General features: G+C 37.7%; 1 protein-coding gene across 1 annotated transcript in view; it reads left to right on the top strand.

The window, feature by feature from the left end:
• LOC110970904 (transmembrane protein 50B) overlaps positions 1-16,762 on the top strand; it is a 31,727-nt gene extending 14,965 nt beyond the window's left edge. Inside the window, exons 3-7 of the mRNA XM_022221221.2 lie at positions 45-154; positions 2,910-2,977; positions 6,257-6,349; positions 8,904-8,961; positions 15,217-16,762. Of these exons, the coding sequence (XP_022076913.1) occupies positions 45-154; positions 2,910-2,977; positions 6,257-6,349; positions 8,904-8,961; positions 15,217-15,262 (375 nt within the window). The 3' untranslated portion in view covers positions 15,263-16,762. The remainder of the gene's footprint in view (positions 1-44; positions 155-2,909; positions 2,978-6,256; positions 6,350-8,903; positions 8,962-15,216) is intronic.
• The last annotated feature ends 6,713 nt before the right edge of the window (positions 16,763-23,475 follow it).

The following is a 23,475-nucleotide window of genomic DNA, read 5'->3' as shown; positions in this document are numbered from 1 at the left end:
TGTCTCATCTATTCAAACATCAACCCTGTTTTGTCTTCTTCCAGTTTTTTACAGGTTGGTGGATCATGATTGATGCAGCAGTAACATATCCATCCCAGCAGATGAACCATGCCTTCCACACGTGTGGCGTCTTCTCCACGATAGCATTCTTCATGTAAGTGTTGGACACTCAGCTTGGGTCTGTAAAAATAATCAGACTAAGAAACTGGGTAAACAGTTCCTTCAACAAAAAACATTAGAATTGTTGGTGAGAAGAAAGCTGACCCTGTCCTCGCTGTCACTCAGGCTACCCAGCTAGTTAATAGGGTACATGTGCAATGAGATGTGCAACTTTGAAGGGAGTACCTGATACTTCCCAGGTGAAGCTCAGCATTGGCAGGTGAAAAGAAGAGCCTTTTAGCAGCATATCTGTCTGATGTTCACAGGTCAACCGTAGAGTCAGAGATGACAGACTACAGAGCATTGGAAATAAACTGGCAGTTCTCTTTTTGTGACCTCTGCAAAGTGCTGCACCCCTGTAACTTTCTGCAGTTAGTCCTTGCATACTGCTGTGTACCTCTTTCAAAAACAAAACCCTGAAGTCAATGCCCACTGCAGTGTTGGAGATCAGTGACAACTCCTCCACGAGTGACAGAAGCTCCTTTCAGACATCCAACATGGAGCACTGCTGTGTATTCAGTCTGTTACAGTGACTGCATTCTGTTATCCAGACCCTTTGACACAGGCCACTTATCTGTTAATGAGGCAGTACACTAGCCTAGCCACGCTAGACCCAGCTGTTACGACGCAAGGGTCTAGTTACCCTCGGCAGGGAGGGAGGCGGGCTAAAAGGTTGTCTTTCAAATCCCTCTGCAGCAATTGGGTAGGTATACAACCAATCAGCGCAACAAATAGGCTGACGTAGTTCCGAGAGCACTGAAAATCAGAGGATGCGGGAGTTCGGTGAAGCCTTATTTATACAGTCAATGGGTGAAGCTCAAGTATATTACAGACATGTTAACAGAAAGATTATTCAGAGTCAGTGCTAATGGAGCTCAACGACTGTTGTCATTTTTGTTGTCGACCCTGGCAGAGAATTAAATTTGTTGCCGTGGGTTGTCTAGCGTGGCTAGGCTAGTTGTTTCCGGTTGTTTCTTTCAGAATCGTCGCGCCTCTGTCGTCACTTAGTTACGCCGGCCTTCAGACTCTACACTTCATGGTGATCCGTCGGCCAGTTTTAGGAGCATCGAGCCTCGAGGCTTACCGAGGGTAACTAGACCCTTGCGTCATCAGAGCTGGGTTTAGCGCGGCTAGGCTAGCAGTACACATGACATATTTGTCATTCAAGCAAGACTAGTCAATACACCAAGTGATGCATAAGACATTAATAATACAATAACAGACCTAGAACAAAACTATTGCTAGCTGATTAAATTTTCTTGGAATCAATCTTAGAACCGCTGCGATGTGACAAAATATTAAACAGCAGCTGATAAATTGTGACTGTATGGCAGCTCACCTGTCTGAGGTGAACAAAAGTTCACAGCTGCTGTTAGATGCTAATCAGTTCTTTCTACATGTTGGGATCATATTAAGTTAAGCCTAAATAATAAAGTGACTTGTGTTGCTCTGTTCGTAAATGCAGCAGCCCTCTCTCTTTCTTTGGGGACACGGATTCTACCACTGTTTGATGCTGCAGGTTACTAATAAACTATGAAGAAGTACTCCTAAACAGATAGAAAGACAACTGCTATTTTGTGTGTGACACCTCATCTGTCTAATGTGAAGACATGTAGACTGGAATACAGGTGTTGGTGTCCGCAGTGTTTTATTTGGCCATCAACTGAGAGGTTGCCATGCAAGAAGAAAGCCCTTCTTCTACAAGCAGCACTTTAAGGCTCAACTAAAGTTTGCTTTTGATCATATGGACAAAGGACAGGACTTCTCGATGAAAGTTTGGTGGTCAGATCAAACAAAAATTGAGCTGTTTGACCTCATTTTGTTGTTTGAACGAAACGCTTTTACTCCGCCAAGGAATGCAAGGAATGCATCAGTTCTGTGACACTCGGCATGTGTTTGTCTATTTGTCTGTGCACAACATTACTCCAGAACAGACTAACTGATCCTGATAAAATTTTCAGGGAAGGTCAGAAATGAGATTTTGACAGTGATGCAGTTTGAATCCATGGATTTGTTAAAGATTTCTGTATCATTGCGAGATAGTGGCACAGCATCACTGTAGCTATGACAAGTCAATGCTGCATTGCTGCCTGCCGATGATCACATGATTGTGATCCTATTACAGCTCCACCACTGCAGACTTATCGGAAATGATACAAAGAGCAATTGATTAAATTGTGGGGGTGTTTCCAAGTCCCATCAATTTCCGCTGTCTGCTGCATATTTAGGTGATGTGACTTGGTATCCGTACATAACGTACACATGCATAACACACGCCTGTGCTCAGTGTAAGGTCATTTTGTTTGTGGGTGCATCTATATTAAATGGCCACATTCTATGTTGTGTGATTTATGATCATCAATAACTAATAAAGAAATGCTGCATTGCTACAAAAATATGCTGCATTTCTGACAATGCCATATGGGGGAATGAACAGCCTTGGCGGAGTTCTGCGCTCTCTGAGTGCTTTTCTTCTTTTACATTTGTTATTCTTCCCCTGGCTTTAAAGTGCAACTTTTTTTGGTAGTACCGAGCATTGGATAAGAACAAATAATAATTTGCAAGAGTTAAAATTAAAAACCATGAATCTTACATAACATACTCTATCAGTTTTCTGGAGCTGTTGCCTTGATTTTGGTCAAAGTGCTGCAACACTGTATGGAGTTGGACTTTGTGTGCATTTTTACTTGGTGATTGTTTAGGATGGATTTTACTCTGTTATGTAATTGCTGACTGTGTTTTTTTTACAGGATTAATGCAGTCTCCAATGGTCAGGTGAGAGGGGACACGTATGGAGAAGGCTGTCTTGGCAGAACAGGTGCGTCTTCATGTTTGTTTGCATTTTGTCCTAGATTTTTAATATACAGATCTCATAATGGACATGCAACTTTGCCATGCATGTTTTGTTTTTTGTTTGCTTTTTAGCATAGTGAACTGAAGAGCTGATGCATGTAGATGTCCTCTCAGACATCTAATGTGCAGCTTGAAGGCTGTGATCTGAAGGCTGTGATCTTAAGATACACAAAGACAAAACAAAATGGAGATACAGTATTAAATGATTCACTGTAATTGCTATAGCTGCTGACTTCAAAAAGGTGTTTTTGTGTGTCACTTTTTGAAATAGCCATGTTCCTAGGTGTAGTCTATCGCTTTGGTCCAAGCAAATATTAAAAGGATTGCCAAAAGATATGACATTTATTGTTGCAGATGATTAATCTCAATAACTTTGGTATTCCTTTAAGTTTTCACCTACTGCCATCATCAGGTCAGAGTTTCAGTTTAAGTAGTACTTTGGTTGATTTCCAAACACCTGCACAGCTAATCCTGTTTCAGTGAGTCTCAGTTACAGTTTTTTACAGCGGTGTAGTCTAGTTTTTTCTAGTGGGTATACTTCGGCCTCATAAACCAAAGCCAGGTCAGGTTCTCATATATGTGCGCGTGCACTCACACGTGCACGTGCGCTCACATGTGCGTGCGTGCGTGTGCGCACACACACACACACACACACACACACACACACACACACACACACACACACACACACACAGCAACAGCAGTTCCTTTATTTCAAACTACCAATTAGATACTTATAGACATTATAGCGTCAGCAGCTCCTCCTCCTGTCATCAGGTAGAGCTGATGTTTCCTCTTCATCATGTGCAGTTTTGTTCATTTATTTTTGTGCAAAAAAGTTTTATTGAAATATTAAACAAAAGTAAGAATGCCTGTTTTTGTAACAAAACAAATGCACAAAATGAGTCAATTATAAGGCTTCTCATAAAAACACTGAATGAAAAAGTGTTTGTCAAAACACAAATGATTCATATTTGCCTGGTTAGGCTAAAATGAGGCTACAAGCAATAATTAATTAGGAGCCGTTTGGGAGCCGAAACAGCCGGCTTTTCTTTGGAAGCCATGCCAAAAGCTCTCTGAAAAGTGCCGAACTTCCATCACTACTGTCCTCTTTGTCCCCCACCTCTCAGCTGGTTTTTGAAGGCAGCGCTGCGATGCGATGTAGCGACGTCATTGGCTGAGCAGCGTCACGCCTGAACTCGTACATAATTGGTCTGTGCGTTTCTGAGCTGACAGACCAATGATAAACACTAGAAAGCTGCACCGGTAAAATAGAAGTGACCTGTCAAATTTACACCCGTATAGACGGCGTCTGGGTCCAGATCCGGACCGCGGTCAGCCTTTAGTGAGCCCTGTTCTCAGCCAGACACCTTCTGACGTCCCACACAACTTCACCGCTTCCTGACACAGAGAAGACGAATTTATGAATGGGAAAGTGAACGTTATGTCAAAAAAACATACTGATGCATATGTTTGCACATTTTTAAGTGGTTATATGAAAATTCGGGACCTTTTCTAGTGAATATAAGGCGTATACCTGCGTGTCTACACCCCTGGCTATACGTATCTCTGTGCATTTTTAAGTGGGTATACGGAAATTCGGGACCTTTTCTAGTGAGTATTCGGCGTATACCTGTGTATCACGTAGACTACACCACTGGTTTTTTAGTTCCTTTACTGCATTGTAGCTAAGATGCTGATTGTGGTGTTATCCACTGAACATCTCCAGTTGAGGTGCCATGGCTCAGGTGGACAAGTAAATTGTTATTTGATGTCTTCACTCCATGTGACAAAATTTTCATGGGCAAGATACTGAACCCCAAGTTCCTCGTAACAGTAGACAAGTACCTGGCATGGCAGCTCTGTCACCATTGGTGTGTGACTACAAATGGGTCAAGCAGAAACACATTATGAAGAGTTTTTTTTATAACCTGGCTAAGGTTAAAAGTATAAGTGTGGATATTCACATCAGCCTAATAACTTGTCAGTGTTACTGTGCCTGCATGAGAAGTGTAACAATCTACAGCCTCACTAAGCCACTAATATTTTTTTTCTTTGTTTGTTTTTAGTTTGTTACAAAAACAGCAGGAACTTAAATTTTGATTTTGGAACACTTAACTACAAAAAATTTGCAGATTTATTTCCAAAGTGTGTATAGAGAAAATAGAGCAGACCACATTAACTACACACACACACACACACACACACACACACACACACACACACACACAAATGAAAAACATGTTTTGATTTATTTCACACTTTTTTGTTTACTACATAGTTTCGTATGTGTTCGTTCATAGTTTTGATGCCTTCAGTGAGAATCTACAATGTCATGAAAATAAAGAAAAAACATTAAATGAGAAGGTGTGTCCAAACTTTTGATGGGTAGTGTATCTGGAACAAACATCTAGAAAATTGCAGGTCTGCTGAAGCTCTCAGCTCCTTTCAGTTAAGGTTAAAGACTTATTTATTTGCTGTTGCCTTTGATTAATGACTGTCTTAATACCAGCACTGCACTATCACTCTTAACACTGCAACACTGCACTGAATGTGATTGTGATTTTGATTTATCTCTCTTTTTATGTTTTAATTTCTTTGTTTTTATTACCATAGAATTTGATGTTGATTTTATTGCTAAAATTATGTTTCTATAATTTTAATACATGCTTTTAATGTCTACCTTTTAAATCATCTTTATAATTAATTTCTAAAGCACTTTGAATTGCCCTGTGCATGAATTATGTGATACAAATTAATTTGCCTTGCCTTGCCTTCAGCAGTGGATGTTGGATTTAAACCATATTCATTTAGAGTAAGGGTAGCTGTGAATGATCTTCAGCTACATTATTTATTTAATGTCACCAACAACAATTTATTATTCCAGGGAAAATTGATCTTAGAATAGGAAACATCCCTTCCTTAAATTAATGTTTTAATTGAGACACTATTTGTGTTTCATCAGCCACTAAAGGACGAATACTGCTCATAAACTACTGCTAGACAACTAGTATGATGTATTTGTGTTTTAGTTGTCTTTATTGCACACAAAACATGGCCAATGTTTTACTTTCATACCTTACTTTCTGAAAACTGTTTGCACTGATTGCCACAGGCACTGTTTCCCAGCTAATGTTTGGTTTGCTCGTTGTCCAAAAGGTTATACAGAGGCTGTATCAAGCTGTCAAGTGTGAAAAGTGACTAGTGAGCTAATGAGAGTGATTACCACCTCTTCAAATTGCAGGAGCTCGTCTCTGGCTCTTTATCGGCTTTATGATGATGTTTGGTTCGCTCATCGCCTCCATCTGGATTCTGTTCGGCGGTTATGTGGTGCCAAGTGAGTTTCCCTCCAACCATTTTGTTCCTTTCATCTATCTCTGCATGTCTTTTGTGCTTTAATCACCACTTGCGTCCCATGCAAATGGCCTCAGTATTTGGCCTCAACAAGTCCCTTCTGGTCTACTATATCTGAAATGTATAGTTTGTAAAACTGTTCTCTGACTGGCAGCTCCTCGCTTCTACCCATATGCCCTTCTTTTCTTTTAACAGTTTTTATTGACTTTTTCATTAACCCAAATCCCACACCTCTGACTGTAGTAAATATGAATAATCAAAGAATAGTAATGATTAAAAAAAAGGGGGGGGGGGGGGGGGGAGAGAAAAAAAGAAAAAAACAACAACAAAAGACAGATATATATATATATATATATATATATATATATATATACACACACAAAAAATAAATAAACAATCATTAATACAAAAAAGAGTAAATAAATCTAATTAAATAAGTTATCTAACTTAAAAAAAATAGGGGAGGGGAGCGTCATCCATCCTTCTTCTATTTTTCTATTGTTTATTCATCGTTTCTATCCAGTGGGACTTGTAAACTATCGTAGTATTCTAAAAAGGGTGTCCAAGTCTTCCTGAAACTGTGCAAAGAGCCTTTCAGGGTGTATTCTATTTTTATGAGTTTTAAAAAATGCATCGTATCCTTGATCCATCTGGTAAAGCTGGGAGGTGCCTGCCCTTTCCAGGAGAGAAGTATGCGACGCCTGGCTATTAAGGAGGTGAATGCTATTATAACATGAGCATTTTCTTTCAGTAAAGAGATCTCCTGGCTATAACCAAATAGGGCACACATGGGATTGGGGGTAATATCTATTTGAAACATATTCATATATGCACAGAAAATGTTAGACCAAAATGTATTAAGTCTTGGGCAGGACCAAAACATACAGCCATGGCCATAAGTTTGGACACAAGTACCATGACGCTTGTGAATCTTAGAAAATACCACAAAATTGTCACTTACAATATAAATACCCTAACCCTAACCCTAACCCAGTCATAGACTTTCCTCCACAGTCAACTGAACCTAACCCTTCTGAAGATATATCGTGTGGTACACAAGTAATGTTTGTGAGTTTCAGGGGATTAGGCAATACAGCATGTGATGTCTAATACATAATAATGCAATAACAGATAACAGACCAAAGCTAAGCAAGTAGCAGCTTATCAAAGTGTCCAAATAACTAACAGCCCAGTTAATTTGTGATCTCGAAGCTCAAGACAGCTTTGCAGCTTGCAGACAGCTGTGTAGTAACAAAGTATTTAACTGCACCTGATAAACTGTGACTCTGTGTGACAGCTCACCTGTCTGATGTAGAGAAAAATAGACAGCGTGTCTTGCCATTAGATACCAATCCGTCCTTTCTCCATGTGAGGGATTATTTATAATTAAAATAATTAATGAAGTTACTGCTGATGCTCTTTATGTAAATTCCTGCAGCTCTCTCTTTGGAGACACTCCTGTTGATCCTGCTGCTGTGTAATGCTGCATTTATTTAATAAATAAAGGAAATAATCCCAGAAGTAACAAACTTCAAGGTAAGACAAGTAGGCCTAAACAGTGTGACAGTTTTTGGCCCAGTTGACTTGCTCTATACAATTCTGTAGTTCTCCAGTTTCATTTAGCAGACGCTTTTATCCAAGAAACATACATCTGAGAGTGGATACAACACATATATCGATCTAGTCATTAGAAAACAACCTGGATAAGTGCCGTAATACAAAAAGCAAGTTCGAGTGTGCTAATGAAGTTACTAACACTGTGGTTCCACTTGCAAAAATGCATGTAACTTTCTCCACATAGAGACGTTCATTAGATGGTTCATATATACCAGAAACAGTTGCCCCTTCCATAGCCTTGTTGTTAAGGTTTTTCAATAGTGTGTAAGCATTGTCTACTAGCATATTTCAGTCCTGTCAACTTGTGGGATAAACCTTTCCATATAAGAAGGGAAGTGGAGAAGAAGAGACATGTTCTATAGCTTTTATGTCCACAAATGAGGCTGTGATTGGCACTGGCATGTATGTCCAGTGGCCCTGTGATGGACTGGTGACCTCTCCATAGTGTACCCTGCCTTCTACCCTAGCTCAGCTGGAATAGGCTCAACTGCCCTGCTACTATCTACAGCCAAGTCATTAATAGGCGGACAGTGGCCCAAGTCTGGACCCAGACACCATCCTGTACAGACCAGGACCTGTAATCAATAAATGAAAAGGGAATTTTAAATTTAGGCTGTGTAATTTAGTAGTAATACATCTAAAGGTCCTAGATGAAATCTGTCTGCATTGACAAAGTAGTGTAGCTGAGTGTTGACTTTTAAAGGATCTTGGCAAAAATGCTCTCAAATGGGTCATTGTCCCTACAAGAGAGCTGAGAGACTTAACAGGAGCTAAAGTCAGCTCAGTCACTCATACAAAACAGTTGCATTGTATTTCATCTACTATGTTTCACTGTTCTTTCTGCATTAAAGGACCTGATTTGTGGACACATCTGTTTCATAATCCCTCTTACTTGTGCCTTTTCATTTTCCTTTCCTCAGAGGTAGAGGTTGCACCAGGATTGGCTGTGTTCTTTCAAAATGCCTTCATCTTTTTTAGGTGAGTATAACATGATTAAAGTCAGCTTTGTAAATGTGTTCAAAGCTGCACACTGGTCACCCACCCCCTACAGTACAAAGTATTTGACTTTCGTATTCACTTAAGGGTAAACTCACTCTGGTGGCCTATGGGGAAACAACTCTTGACATTTAGTATATTCAGTAAAAAGCCAACAAAACACCTTCATCAACAATTATAAACAGTTAGCTAGAGTTCTAGATGTGTGCTGTTGTACCGTACAGCTTTTACTATATATTACAGGCTCCTTTATCAAGAAAAATAAAACTTGACAAAACTATATTTTAAGCATTTTCTATAAATTCTACTTTGAATCAGAAAATGCTTTGATGTCCATTTTTTGTCAAATGGCAAGATTTTTTTATAAACATTTTTTAATATTCCAATTTTTGTTTCAGAATAAAGGTACATGGACTTATCAAGCTAACTTAACTCTATTTACCCTACTGACAGTGCTTCTGTACAGTTGAAAGTGGGATGCGGCAAAGCCCAGTTCGTAAACCTGTCATTTTTTTCTATAGGGTGCAACAGTTTAGCTTTTCCAGGCAGTGTATGAATCACATCAAACCCCAATGTCTGTTATTTTGTGATCATACCAGAAGAAACCATACTTTCAACCAATCATTATCCAGTATTTTCAGTGGCAATGCTACAAGTAAGGGATATTACCTGATAGGAATAGATGGAAAAGAAATGGATTCACGCAAAGTCTCATCTTATATAATTCTGAACTGCAAAAATTTGGAAACGCAAAAAAAATGTTCTGCGACTTCTGGGGGGAAAAAAGACAAAGAAAAACAGAAATTGTAAAGGTTGGTGTATCAATAGCCGGCTCCTCCATGTGCCTATGTGTCGCTAAGCACGACACTGAACCCCTAGTTGCTTCCTTGCAAGAAAGCTCTGCTGCCATTGGTGGGAGTGTGTGGGTGAATGGGTAAATTTCGAAACACATTGTAATGCACGTTAGAAATGAGGTTAGAGATAGAAGGGTAGTATATAAGTGCAAACCATTTACCATATCATATATAGAAATATGTTTGAGTTGGATGGTCAGGGACAAGTTGCCAACAACCAAATGGAAAAGCGGTCAACAGACACCTCTGGCTTATCTAAGCATCTCAAAGACAGACGATCTGTACACAGAATTCTACACCTAACATCTGGCAAGTTGTATGTTTCCTGATTGTAATGGTTGTGATGTGACAAAGATCCACCAGGCTTGTAGCCATCTGGAACGTTAAGATGTATGACAGGGACTCCCTAGATCCTCATGACTCTGTTGTTGTATCCTGATGACTTCTTAAATCCTCACAGAGGTTGTAGAGAGGAGATAAATGAACAAGTACTTGAAACCTCAATACTAGCCGAAAGACACAAACCATGATTAAAAGCTTTGATGTTTCAGATTAACCTTTTAGTGTATCCAATGTCAATAAAACCACCATATTCTGCATATAACATGTATCAAATGTACCACAAATTCAACATGTTTATAAAATGTTCTATTGTTAGAGCTGACTTGAAGTCTGCATCCTCGACCAAACATGGACTTCCAAACCTTAGCCCTAAAGATTCCCATGTTTAGGGCTAACTAGTGTTGCAGCAGCAGAGTAAAATATGCTGACTTGCTGCCCTTTGTCAATTTGCCAGCTACCAGGCATAAAATGTACTTACGAGGGCAAGATACTGAGTACTTCAATCAAATGCCATGAGGCCAGGGGTGCATTTTTTTGGAGCGATGTAGAGCAAGGGAAGGAAGTCAACTGTGTAGCATAAAGTTGAGCCAACGCTCTTCAGACTGATGATGCAACTCTATAAGAGAGCAGACAAAGCTATTCAGTTATAGCAACAACAAAAGTGTTTTAATGCACTCACCAAAACACTGCACAACATAAATGCCACGTCACAAATCTGTGACTTTGTAGTCGTTTGGTATATATGGTGACTCAGGAATTGTGCTGTTTAGCTTCAGAAAAACTTTATGAACATGGAGCACCTGCACCTTCATGATGTTTGCAGTAATTTTGGACTGCACAGTTTATGGAGGTTATTTGTTGTTGTTGGTTGTTATGCAAGCATTATTAGTATGTAAAATATGATTCCTCACACTGAAATGAAATTTTTTATCTAAACTGTCATGATATGAAAATTTCCAAGACAGACTTCCTTCAGTTCACCACGCAGCACATACGCTCCAAGACTGAAAATTTGGAAGAGCTTTAGTGTGTAGGTACTATAGCATGTCAGTCACAGGGTGCCAAAACATGTCAACAATACCATACCTCTGGCGGAGTGCCAAAAGATGTGAGTGCTACCGTGTTAAAGGTTATAATTCTCAATAAATGAATTATCAAAAAGCAGGGCATCACCATCAGTTGAAGGAAAATAGATTGACCTAAAGATCAGTCTTATTAGTCAATGTCATAAAATACTTAACTGTCAATTTTATATGTTGATGAATAATTACACTAATAACTATGATCAAATTATCGTATCAATGGTTAGGTTGAAGAATTGAGTTTTATAGTAGAGGTTGGCAGCATTCACTCTTATGCAAGAACAATTTGGCCAGCAGATATACACAAACATTTATTAAGGAAAATAGAAGAAAAACATACAGTATTTACAGTATTTACAAAATAATCTAACTACATGTACTTGCAAGGGGATTATGGTGTGTATGTGTCCATATGTGCATGAGTTGGGAGCTCACCAAAGACGATGTGTGTCCGTTTGTTCTGCTTTCACTATGTGATTAGGCCTGAATTCACATTTGGCTAGAACAAAAGAAACTGAAGCGAGAGGTCTGAGTATCCTCTCCACTTTTGTGTTTGTGTCAAGGCCAAATCTGATCATGTGTGTGATGTTTCAGAGGATAATGCTGCCACATTAGGGAAAGAGGATGTTAGTTTGTACACAAGACCCTTTGTATGCAGCCTAGGTAACATCAACCTTCCTATGTGAATAAACAATGATTGAATGCTACAACAGATCACAACATACAGTTCTATACATAATAATAACAGAAGCAGTCCTATGTTTAGCCATGTTTGCTGTAAAACTCTGCTATGTGTGTAGATACCCCATTACTACAGTCCATTAACAGAAAATGTGCTGTTAGTGGTTCTGTTGATCTGATCACTGATGTGCAGGTTCAGAGATGTTGAAGTTGCTAAGATGAATGGCAGTCCTTGCTTTGGAGGTTTCTGATGCACATCAGAGGAAACTGGTCCCTTCTTTGTTCTCAACAGAGTTAGGGACTCGGCACTCACATTTTTTTATTGCTCCTGGTGCTCGTGCAATTAGATGAGAAACTTTGTTTTGCAGCCACCGGGCTAATACCTAGTTAATTATTTGTGATAATAATAATAATAATAATAATAATAATAATGATAATAATAATGCATTTTATTTGTAATGCACTCTTCATTTAGGCAGAATCCCAAAGTGCTACTTAACTAGGTACACTAGGTTAGCTGTGTGTACCTGCTAATGAACAATCTCCAGACAGGGTCTTGTGTCGCTGCTGGAGGAAAGAGTTCTGTGCATTTCTGCCGGCCAGAGGAGAGCAAGTGAGGCAAGAGCCGTTGAAGGAAGAGAGAGAACAATGGGTGTATTGCGGTTATGTTTCCATTCTGCAGGTGGTTGGTCCAGGAGTCAGGTTACCTGAGGTGACTGGAGGTGTGGTGGGACTGTTTTACCTTTCACTGTCAAAGATCTGATTAAGTCACACAAATGAACAAAGTCATCCGTGGAGCACCCTGTGGTAACTACAGTTTAACAGTGGAAGCGCTGCAGTTTCTACATTCTGGCAAGACATATCAGGTCAGCAGTGCACCATGAGTATGCTTGTTGTTTACTCTCAAAATTGAAGCGGTTGTGTACCATGAATTCATCCGTCAGGGTTGAACTGTCAGTGCAGAGTTCTCATGTAAAGTTCTGAGGTGTTCAAGGGAGAACATTAAGCACACACAACCTTGACTGTAGCACTGTGACATGCCAGTGCTCCACTTGCTCTGTGTCCCCAGCTAGGTTATATTTCGGCTACAACAACAGAAAAAGGGCTTCACATTATCCACAATCCCACCAAGTAGTGAATGCCCTGATTCAGAGCTACAAGTTGATTGGAAATGCTGATATAATCAGTTGATGTATTTACAAGAGAGAGTCTTAGTCCACTGTGATTGGACTGAGGTGTTATAGTCTGAGGCTTCTTTACCTCAGTCTTTGCCTAAGTATAGACAACAGTGTTGTGTTGTGTTGTGGACAAGGCTAAGCAAATGCTTGTTCCCTTAAGATGGCTAGATTTTTTTTTTGTGGAATATGTACGTTTTAGTGAGGTAGATTGCAGCCAGTTGTTGTTGGGATTTTTTCTTTAGAGAAAGAAACAACTTTCCACGATCTGTAATTAGCAGATTGCAGAAGGGGGGGAATGCTGACTGAGATTATCAGCCAATGTCAGGTTTCTACCCGCAGTCTACATCCTGTGACTCAAACTACGTACATAGAACCTGATGGCCCTTTAGACATACATTCATTTACACTCACTCCGCTTACATAGAAATCATTACTGTGTTTGGTAAGGCAGGTCAAGGAGTACAATTCAGCAGAAGTTTCTTATACCAGAGAAGTTGCTAGTTAAAGGCTAACACATTTTAAAACACTCTAAGTGACGAATCAGTTCTCTTTTTCAAGCTGCAAGTAATTTCAAAGCCATTTCATGTGATTATTTATTTGTTATTTCAGCTTTCCTTCCTGACCCTGGCTACAGCAGTTTTGCTGTTTTTAGCCTGTATTATATTTTAAACTGCTCATATTAGTTTGGGGTTGTTTTGTGTTCATCTTGTGAGAAATATATAAAGCTGGATAAAACTTGTAGCTTGCTATACCATATGAGAGTCAGCCAAATTCACGCTTTGAAATATGTTTTTATTAAAATTTTTACTCGTTTCCAACAGTGTGTAATACTGCCAGGGTTGTAGCTAAAACGATTAAACTGTCTTACAGCCCAGAGGGATACGTCAAAGCAGCATATTCATTTATCAGAATATACAGTTGAAATTATAGTGAGATCCACTCATGCCCAAATAATTTGGTAGTGATATTGACAAGCCTGTCAACTTGTGAGTTCATACAGTCTAATGTTTGCAGTTTTCCCTCCTGCTTTGGCTGCTGAAGTCATTACTTTAAATCTTTATTATGTGTTTAACATCTTTGTATTTGTCTAATATTATACTTAGTTTTTTGTTTGTAAAATGTGCCACTCTGGTTCCAGTAGATTTGTCCATGTTTGCAATTAGTCATCTGTTGCCAACTCTGCCTCTTTCACAAGAACATGCTCATATGCAAGTTCAGAAACACTGTGTTGACTCCCTAAGTTGATAACCAGCCCACTTAGATTGCTTGTCCTGACTGCAGTTGTTAGGTTAAGAGGAGCCAGATAACGAAAAGATAACCCTGGTATATTTAACTTGCTTGGTATTATATGCTTGTCAATAGGACCATATCCCACTTTTGAAAAACCTAATTATGCTAGCTGTAGTACTTCAAAAAAATGGAATATTGTTGTATGTTTACATCTTGTCCCATTTTCTGACCACTGCAGACTAAACGCAACTACAGCCAAATGGCATGACAAATATACCAAAGAATAATAACAACGTACTGGACTCAACAGGAATGCTCATACTATCTGACAAAATGGCACACAGAGAAAGAAACTGGGAAAAAAAATTGGCCAATATTACCGTAAAGTGGAGAATATTCTCACTTAAGTAGATTTCTATTAATGCTTTGCTTAAAGCAAGCAAGGGATTGATAGAAGTAGGTTTTGATTCACAGTATAGTATTAGAATACTAACACAGAATAGTATGAGAACCACTGCAACACTAAAGAAATTCATTGTACCCAATCTGGTCGTATTGTAAATTGTTTCACGGTGGGACTGCCTTGTCTGTCTTGCTGTATTACAGAAATGAGACTATTTATTATGATTGCCTGTATTTTCATTGTTACTCTGTGACAGTGGAAATTACAGCACATTTGCAGCGGAGATGTCCTTTTTAAATGTATGTTTGTGAAAAACACCAGATTGTTTGAAAACTTGCATGCTGCATGGCTGCATGCTGTTGTGAAATGCTGAATTACTACAGCAACTTGTTCTGTTGGCCACATGTGCTGATTGTTTAAAGCAATTTCTTCCAATGACATATATTGTTGTTGTTTTTTTTCTGTAGCACTCTGATCTACAAGTTTGGACGGACTGAAGATTTATGGGGTTAGAAGATCTTTCTCTCATTTATTTACACGTCTTTCAAATGATTTGTAACCAGTGGTTTTAAATTTAAAGGCTGTAGAACCTGCACCCTTAATACAGTGTTTTGGCAGTTGCAGTGATTTTAAATTGAGATCCATCAGCGCTTCTCTACACACACACACACACACACACACACACACACACACACACACACACACACACACACACACACATATTATGTTTTTCTATCATTGTGGGGACTTACCATTGACTCCCATTCATATCTAACCCCTAACCCTAACCCTAACCTTAACCAAACCCTAACCCTAACCAAAACAATGCCTAACCCTAAAGAAACGTTTTGCACTTTTACTTTTTTCAGTAACAACAACATGGCCAAGAAAACACTGTTTAAACTTGTGGGGCCCGAAATGAGGTCCCCACAAGTGACATAGTTTTCGGTTTTCCTACCGTTGTGGGGACATTTGGTCCCCCGCAATGTAGCAAAAGCTAGAACACACAAACACACACACACACACACACACACACACACACACACACACACACACACACACACACACACACACACACTATTATATAGTGTTGTAGCCACTGTTAATAGTTCTGAACACTTTTAGTGACTTAAATGGTGTAGAAATAGCTCTGTCATTTGTTTAGATGCATTTGCATCCACTCTTTTTTGTTCATACTGTACTGTGTACTGTAGTGTGCTATTTTTGAGAAAAACACTTCAAATTGTTTGTATTTTAATTTAAGAATTCCTGTTTGTTGTTAAGGACACTGGTTCATTTACTTTTATTGTATCAGACACATTTCAAGTGTGAGTTCATGTCATCATTATTTAAATATGATGAAGGGTTCAGTGTAATTTTACTGTAGTGAGTCAGAAAGGGAAATCATTCTTTGGATGGGGTGTCTATTGATAAAAACATATTTGAGGTGGATGTGAGAACAAACACACGACAGAGGGAACAGAGCCCTTTCTGCGGTCTCTTCTGAAGCTGCTCATATTGTATGCTTGTATATTGCAATTCAACACATCCACTGGGTTATAGCTTCTTTTGGATAAGCTGTAAGCGTTTGTCTTTTCACATGTCTGAGTCCTTATAGAGTCAGTTTTCTGTTGTTGTTCTGCCTCAGGATGTTTTTTGAAACCGTTCTGTCCTTTTGGACTATTTTCTTGTTTTGTTCTTGTTTTTACTAGAACATGTCCTCGACAGTGAGATGTATGTATTGAGATGCTTGCCATTTTTTCTGTAGCCATTTTAGTGTTTATGTATAGAACAAATCTTCTGAAGCCATCAATCAGCCTTTGTAGAAACTGTATTAAAGGACTGCTTGCTACCATATAGAGGCATTTTTATATTCAATCAGATGCCTCTCCACACTAACTCTTTGAACCACATGAAGTAAAATAAGACTGGGTTACTGACCATCTTCACCACACTTCACTTTTTCAATAATTTTATGCCAAGAGTGAAAATAAAGAAATTGTTGGGGTTTTTTTTAGAATTCCTGACAGTCTGTTTCTGTTCATGACATGTAGCTGTCCAAGGCAGCAGCTTCTTTATGTAATCTTGGTACAGTAACTGTGCTCTGCTGCCCTTCAAGATGAATAGGTTTCTGTTTTATTATAGACCTTAGCCTAAAAAAGGACACATGACTCAGTCTGTATTGAACACATTTAAAGGACAATTCTGGTTTATTTCTACCTGGTATGTTTCCCACGAATGTGGCTACGGTGGCTCCGTTGGCTATGCTGCCTGCGTTCTTGTATAGATTCGGAATAACAAGGAGTTGCACAAAGCAATATTTGTTGGCCAAACGTGTGAGAACCCTTCTTTTACAGTGTCATTTTTTGCTATCAAGTATTTATAGTTACAGCTGTCCCAGTCTCACACAACATGAGGGTTAAGAATCAGGAACTACATCAGAAAGTCGAAGAGAAATTAATTTTAATTGTTTTTACAAGCTCATAATTTCACAATGAAACATGAACATAAAGTCTTTTTTTCTCCTCTGTGACAGTGAACATAACCCACATACTGTCAGTAGCGATTCTGCCTGTTAGGCCTTGTTACGGCTGGCTAAAGGAACTTTACTACTGCAGCATTTTACTGTGACTGCAAAAATGTGCTGCTAATTCTTACAAAAATCAGTAGAAACTTTCTTTACAACAAACTCATTAGCCTACATGACCGCCTTCCTTAAAGGGGGATGTGCAGTCAGGCTGTGGCTGTGTAACGTCACTGGTTAAAACACTGTTTAAAAAATTAATCCCTCAAGTATTATCATATGTCAGTGTAACACCTGGATTGTACTATTGTTGTAACTGTAATCACCTGCTGCTTAAAGAATCACAATCAAGAACTTCTAAAATAAAAACAATAATCAATCTCTTTGCAACATACTGATTCTACGCAGGTTTTGACGTCAATCATATAGCAGGCCCACTTTAAAACGTTCCCTGCTTTATTGTCTATTTTCCTCGAAATGAGAAATTTAGAAAGTGAACGTTGTTTTTTTTTCAAAAGGTTTTTAGACTAGTGATTGAAACCATAAGCTCATTATGAAAATATTTACTGAGATAACAGAACAAGTCCGAAATAGGGTAATTTTCTCATAGACTTTTACACATTTGGAGCCAGACGATGGGCATCCTGTTCTTCCACGTTGGCTTCCTTTCAAACACATCCATCTCTTATGTTCAGTTTATGATGTAACCATAGCTCCACAGCCACACTGAGACTGAAAGCTACTAATAGAATCATTAAAAGATTAATATATTAATCATGATTGAATTAGTGACAGTCAGTTACTAACAAAATGACAGAAAAAAAGAGTTAAAGTTGACAAGAACATAAAACCACAAAAGTTAAAAACCAAATGGCAGTGACTGCATTTCTGCTGGTTAAAGCTGGTGAGATAGATGTAGCTAAACTCAGTTTGCACACGTTTTCTGTTTCAAAGAATTAAAATCAGTTTAATTAGTTTTGTGCTCCACTATTTGCTTTATAGACCACATAAAATTTAAAAACAACTACATAAAGTAAGACAAACGTATTCATCAAATGTTATTGTTGAAAGAAAAACACAAAATGAGTCCTTTTAAATGCTAACAGTCTAACTTAGCCTTTGAAATTTTGTCTATCTTTGGTTAAATTGCCTTTAAATCACATATTTTGTTTATTTAGTTTTGCATTTATTTCTTAAAGTAGTTCCTGAATCAAACTTTAAGGATCCCTGAAGATGAAAGCTAAATTCCTGTTCCAAGTCTGTCCCAAGTTGTAGTTACCTTTTTGGAGGAGCAACAGCAATCCTAACTGGAAACATCATAAAGGGTTATGGGATGTGCACAGCCATGAACAGGAGGTAATTATCTGTACCCATCTACTGACCATCAATGACAATGTGATCGGAGAGAAGATCCATCTGCACAGAGCCTAAAGGATACGCAGCCTTTGCATGTTAAGCTTGCTGTTGTCTAGAAATTGATACAGACACTACAGTGTTCTTAAAAGCAGTTTCTTTCCTGAAGCTGGGATATTACTAAATTCATTCTCTGCACTTAGCCAACAAAATGGCTTTATCTTTGTTACCTGACTGTTTATTCTTCAAATAATTTGGGAATACAACACCTGTAATATTGGTATACAATCTTGTGTCTCATATCGATAATTAAACTGATTATGAATGTTTGTACTAAAGAACACCTTCTCTGTATTTATTTTCTTAGAATGTGAGCTAATTGTTCTGGTTCGCAAGATAAAGATCAATTGTTGAATTATTTAAAGTTGTCTTTCGAGTGCATTAATTATCCTAAATTTATCACAAATTAATCTGTTAAATATTCTGTTTTATTGACCAAGGTTACAGTCTTTACAGTGTTTTATGTGCCCTTTGGATAGAGTGAGTAGTTGGAGTTGTGTATGTTTGAGAAGTAACTTCATCATTCATAGCAGCAGCCACTGTGAACAGTATAGCAACAGATTAAGTTACTGTCAAAATAGTAATAATAAGAAATTTATTTATGGAACTTTAACGAAAGAGTTTTATCAAAGAGTACACCAAGATTCTTCACTCTGTCTTTACAGTGAATAGCATAGTCACCCAAAGACAGAGTAAATTGTCAAACAAAGGATTAAGTCTTGCAGGTCCAATAACCATCATTTCTGTCTTAGCAGAGTTCAGAAGCAGGACATTAGTTGATAACCGGCTCCTACTAGCTGAGAGACAGGCCTGAAGTTTATCAATGTCAGATCCACCTTGAAGGACCAATGTCATGTATAGTTGTAGATCATCTGCATAACAATGACAGGAGATCCCTCAAGGAATTCCCTCATGGAATCACTCAATTCTGAGGAAAAATTATGGAATCACCCTGTAAATTTCCATTTCCAAAACTAACACCTGCATCAGATTAAATTGGCTCATTAGTCTGCAGTTAAAAGGGAGTCTCACACCTTGGAGAGCTATTGCACCAAGTGTCCATCCATCCATACACCGCTTTATCCTCAGTAGGGTCGCGGGGGGTGCTGGAGCCTATCCCAGCCGACTCGGGCGAAGGCAGGGGACACCCTGGACAGGTCGCCAGTCTGTCGCAGGGCCACATACATTGACGAACAATCACATTTGCATTCACACCTACGGGCAATTTAGAGTGATCAATTAACCTCAGCATGTTTTTGGACTGTGGGAGGAAGCCGGAGTGCCCGGAGAAAAGCCACGCATGCACAGGGAGAACATGCAAACTCCATGCAGAAAGATCCCAGGCCCACCCCGGGATTGAATTGAATTGAAAAGTATTTATTTTGAACATAAAATTAACAGACAGCGCAGCCTATACAAAATAAAACCACAGCTGAAACAAGGCATCACATAAATTTACAAATCATACATGTTCGAAAGGGAGTGGGAAGAAGACAAAACTTATTTAATCCCACCCCGAACAAGGTTACTTTATTAGCAATTTTGTTTCTATATAACCAAAATTAAATGGCAATAATATACAGCTATCCCACACACCACACACATCATTAAATCAATATTAAATCATTGGGCCAATTCCCCCTACAGATTTCTTTGTTCTTTATACTTTCCTTAAATAAATATTAAATCATTTGGCCAATTACTCCTACTGATTTCTTTGTTCTTTATACTTTCCAAAAACTTTTTGTTTATATCTCTGTTTAAACTGGACAATATTGAGGCTTTGCTTCAGTTCTGTATCCAAATTGTTCCACAGTCTCGACCCCTTGACTGTGACACAAAAGCCTTTCCTCGTCGTCCTATATTTTGGAATGATAACATTTAATTCCTTACGTAATCTATGGCCACATGTTCGATCTTGAAATTTATTATGTAAATCGTTGGGTAATAATTTTTTTCTAGCTAGGAATAAAAATTGAGCCAGTTAAAATTCCACAATGTCATACATTTTTAGAAGTTTGGATTTTAGGAATTATGGGTTTGTGTGTTCCAGAAAGTGGGCCTTTGTGGATTAAACGAACAGCTCTTTTCTGTAGTATGAGTAATGGTTTTAATGTACTCATATATGTGCTTCCCCACATTATAACACCATAATTTAAATAAGGAGAAATCAGAGAACAAAATCGTAAATGAAGGGATTTGCTATTTAAAAAATGCTTCGCTTTGGCCATAATTGAAATACTTCTCGATATTCTAATCGAGATATATTTTACATGTTGTTTCCATGTAATTCTGTCATCAGTTATGACTCCAAGGAATTTTGTCTCATGCACTCTCTCTATATCTGTACCATCAATCTGAATTGTATCATGAGCATTAAAGCTACTATTACCAAATATCATTACTTTACTTTTATTTACATTTAGTGATAATTTATTTTGCTTGAACCATTTGCTAATTTTTTCAACTTCCAATGTGACTTTCTGTAACAATTGCTGTAAATTATCTCCTGATGCAAAAACATTTGTATCATCAGCAAATAAAATAAATCTCAGAAATTGAGATGTCTTACAAATATCATTAATAAAGAGATTAAAATGTTTAAGACTCAGTACTGAACCTTGTGGAAGGCCACAGTCACCAACTTCAAGGTAGTTTGACTGATGTTCACCCATTTGTAGGCATTGTTTTCTGTTTTTTTAAATAACTGCTTACCCACTGTAAAGCAACTCCTCTGATACCATACTGTTCAAGTTTTCTAATTAACATTGTGTGATTAATTGTGTCAAAAGCTTTACTTAAATCAATAAATAACCCTACAGCGTGTTTCTTCTTATCTACTGCACTAGTCACTTCCTCCATTAAATCAAAAAGTGCATGTGATGTTGAGCAATTGTTTCGAAACCCATACTGATAGTCAGAGATTAATTTACTTTTTTCAATAAAGCTGTCAAGTCTGGAGTTAAAAATTTTCCCTAGAATTTTTGAATATTGTGACAAAAGCGAAACAGGCCTATAGTTGGTAAATTGGTGTTTGTCTCCTGCCTTGAACAAAGGAATTACCTTTGCTACTTTCATTTTATTAGGAAATTGACCAGTTTGTAGTGACAGATTGCAAATGTGTGTTAAAGGTTTTAAAATCCCTTCAATTACCGTCTTTACTGTCCTCATGTTTATATCATCAAAATCTGTGGATGTCTTGTTCTTACACTTTCTAACAATATTTAATATTTCTATTTCATCAACCGGTTTAAGAAACATACAAGCTGGATTCCTATCAATGTTAATATAGTTATTATCTTTAACAGTTGCTATTTTATCTGCAAGGTTAGGTCCCACATCTACAAAAAATGTATTAAACTTATTTACAACTTCCTCCATATTATTTATATTTTTCTCTCCTTCTATGAAATACTGAGGATAGTTAATTCCTGGTTTCTTTCTAATTATATTATTCAGTATTTTCCATATACCCCTCATATTATTTTTATTATTGTCTAGTAATTTATTATAGTAATCCTGCTTGCATTTTCTAATAATACCTGTTAATTTATTTTTATACTGCTTGTATTTATTTTCAGATTCAGGAGTTCTATTTTTTATGAATTCCCTATAGAGTGTATTTTTCTTTTTGCAAGCATTTTTCAACCCTTTAGACATCCATTGACTTTCTTTACTTCTCTCTTTTTTATAATGTTTTTTCCTTGGGCAATTTTTATCATATAATAACTTAAATATTCTCAGAAATTCCTCATAAGCGTGATCCGTATTAATCTTACTGAATACTGTACTCCAATTTTGATTTAATAGGTCATTTTTAAATGAATCCATAGCTTCTTCCGTTTTTCTCCTGCTCCAATAGGATTTTTCCTGCTTGGGTTCTGACGACTTTGTGTTAAATATTGTGAAAACTGGAAGGTGATCGCTGATATCGTTTATCATTAATCCACTCTTTATATTATTATCTATTTCATTAGAAAAAATATTGTCAATTAAAGTTGCACTATAACTTGTTATTCTACTGGGCTTTGTTATCTGAGGAAATAAACCAATACTGAATAATGTGTTCTTAAAATCCTCTGTCAGTTTGTGGCTGCTTGGGTTTAATAGATGGATATTAAAGTCTCCTCCAACCAATTTGATTTTCTGATTTAAGTTTGCATAGTGTTCCTCCATCCAGTCTCTAAAGGTGTCAATGTTAGAGCCAGGTGCTCTGTAAATACAACTTACAATGATATTTTTCTTTTTTTCTCGAATAACTTCTATCGTAAGGCATTCCAATAAATCATCTATTGCCATTGACATATTTTCAATCACTTTATAGTGATATTTTAAATCCACAAACATGGCAACACCCCCACCCTGCTTGTTTCTTCTATTTACACATACAAACTCATACCCTGCCATACTAAACTGTGTATGTTTATAACTGCTAATCCAAGTTTCTGATAGTAAAATGACATTAAATGAGTAAGGGAACTGTTTCAAATAGCTCTCAATGTGCTCAAAATTTGCATAGAGACAGTTCGACAGTTAAAGTGAATAATTGAAAATGAATTATCTTGTTTAAATTTCTCATGAAAAGAATCCTCTGTATAATACTGGCAATCATAAAAATAACCTGCAAAAAAGTTCTTTTCTGGATCAATGACATTATCAATGCTCTTTGGGTCTGTACTTTGTTGATAGTTTAACTCATAGATTCTCCTAGGTGACAGGTTTGATTCGGGATACTCTGTAGTTGTGGTCACAGCCATGTTGAACATATCAACCTATTAGGTGTTGTCAT

This window comes from Acanthochromis polyacanthus, chromosome 14, assembly GCF_021347895.1.
Source record: "Acanthochromis polyacanthus isolate Apoly-LR-REF ecotype Palm Island chromosome 14, KAUST_Apoly_ChrSc, whole genome shotgun sequence".
Taxonomy (NCBI): domain Eukaryota; kingdom Metazoa; phylum Chordata; class Actinopteri; family Pomacentridae; genus Acanthochromis; species Acanthochromis polyacanthus.
The sequence above is the reverse complement of the archived record's forward strand: the minus strand, read 5'-3'. Positions and strand labels throughout refer to the sequence as shown.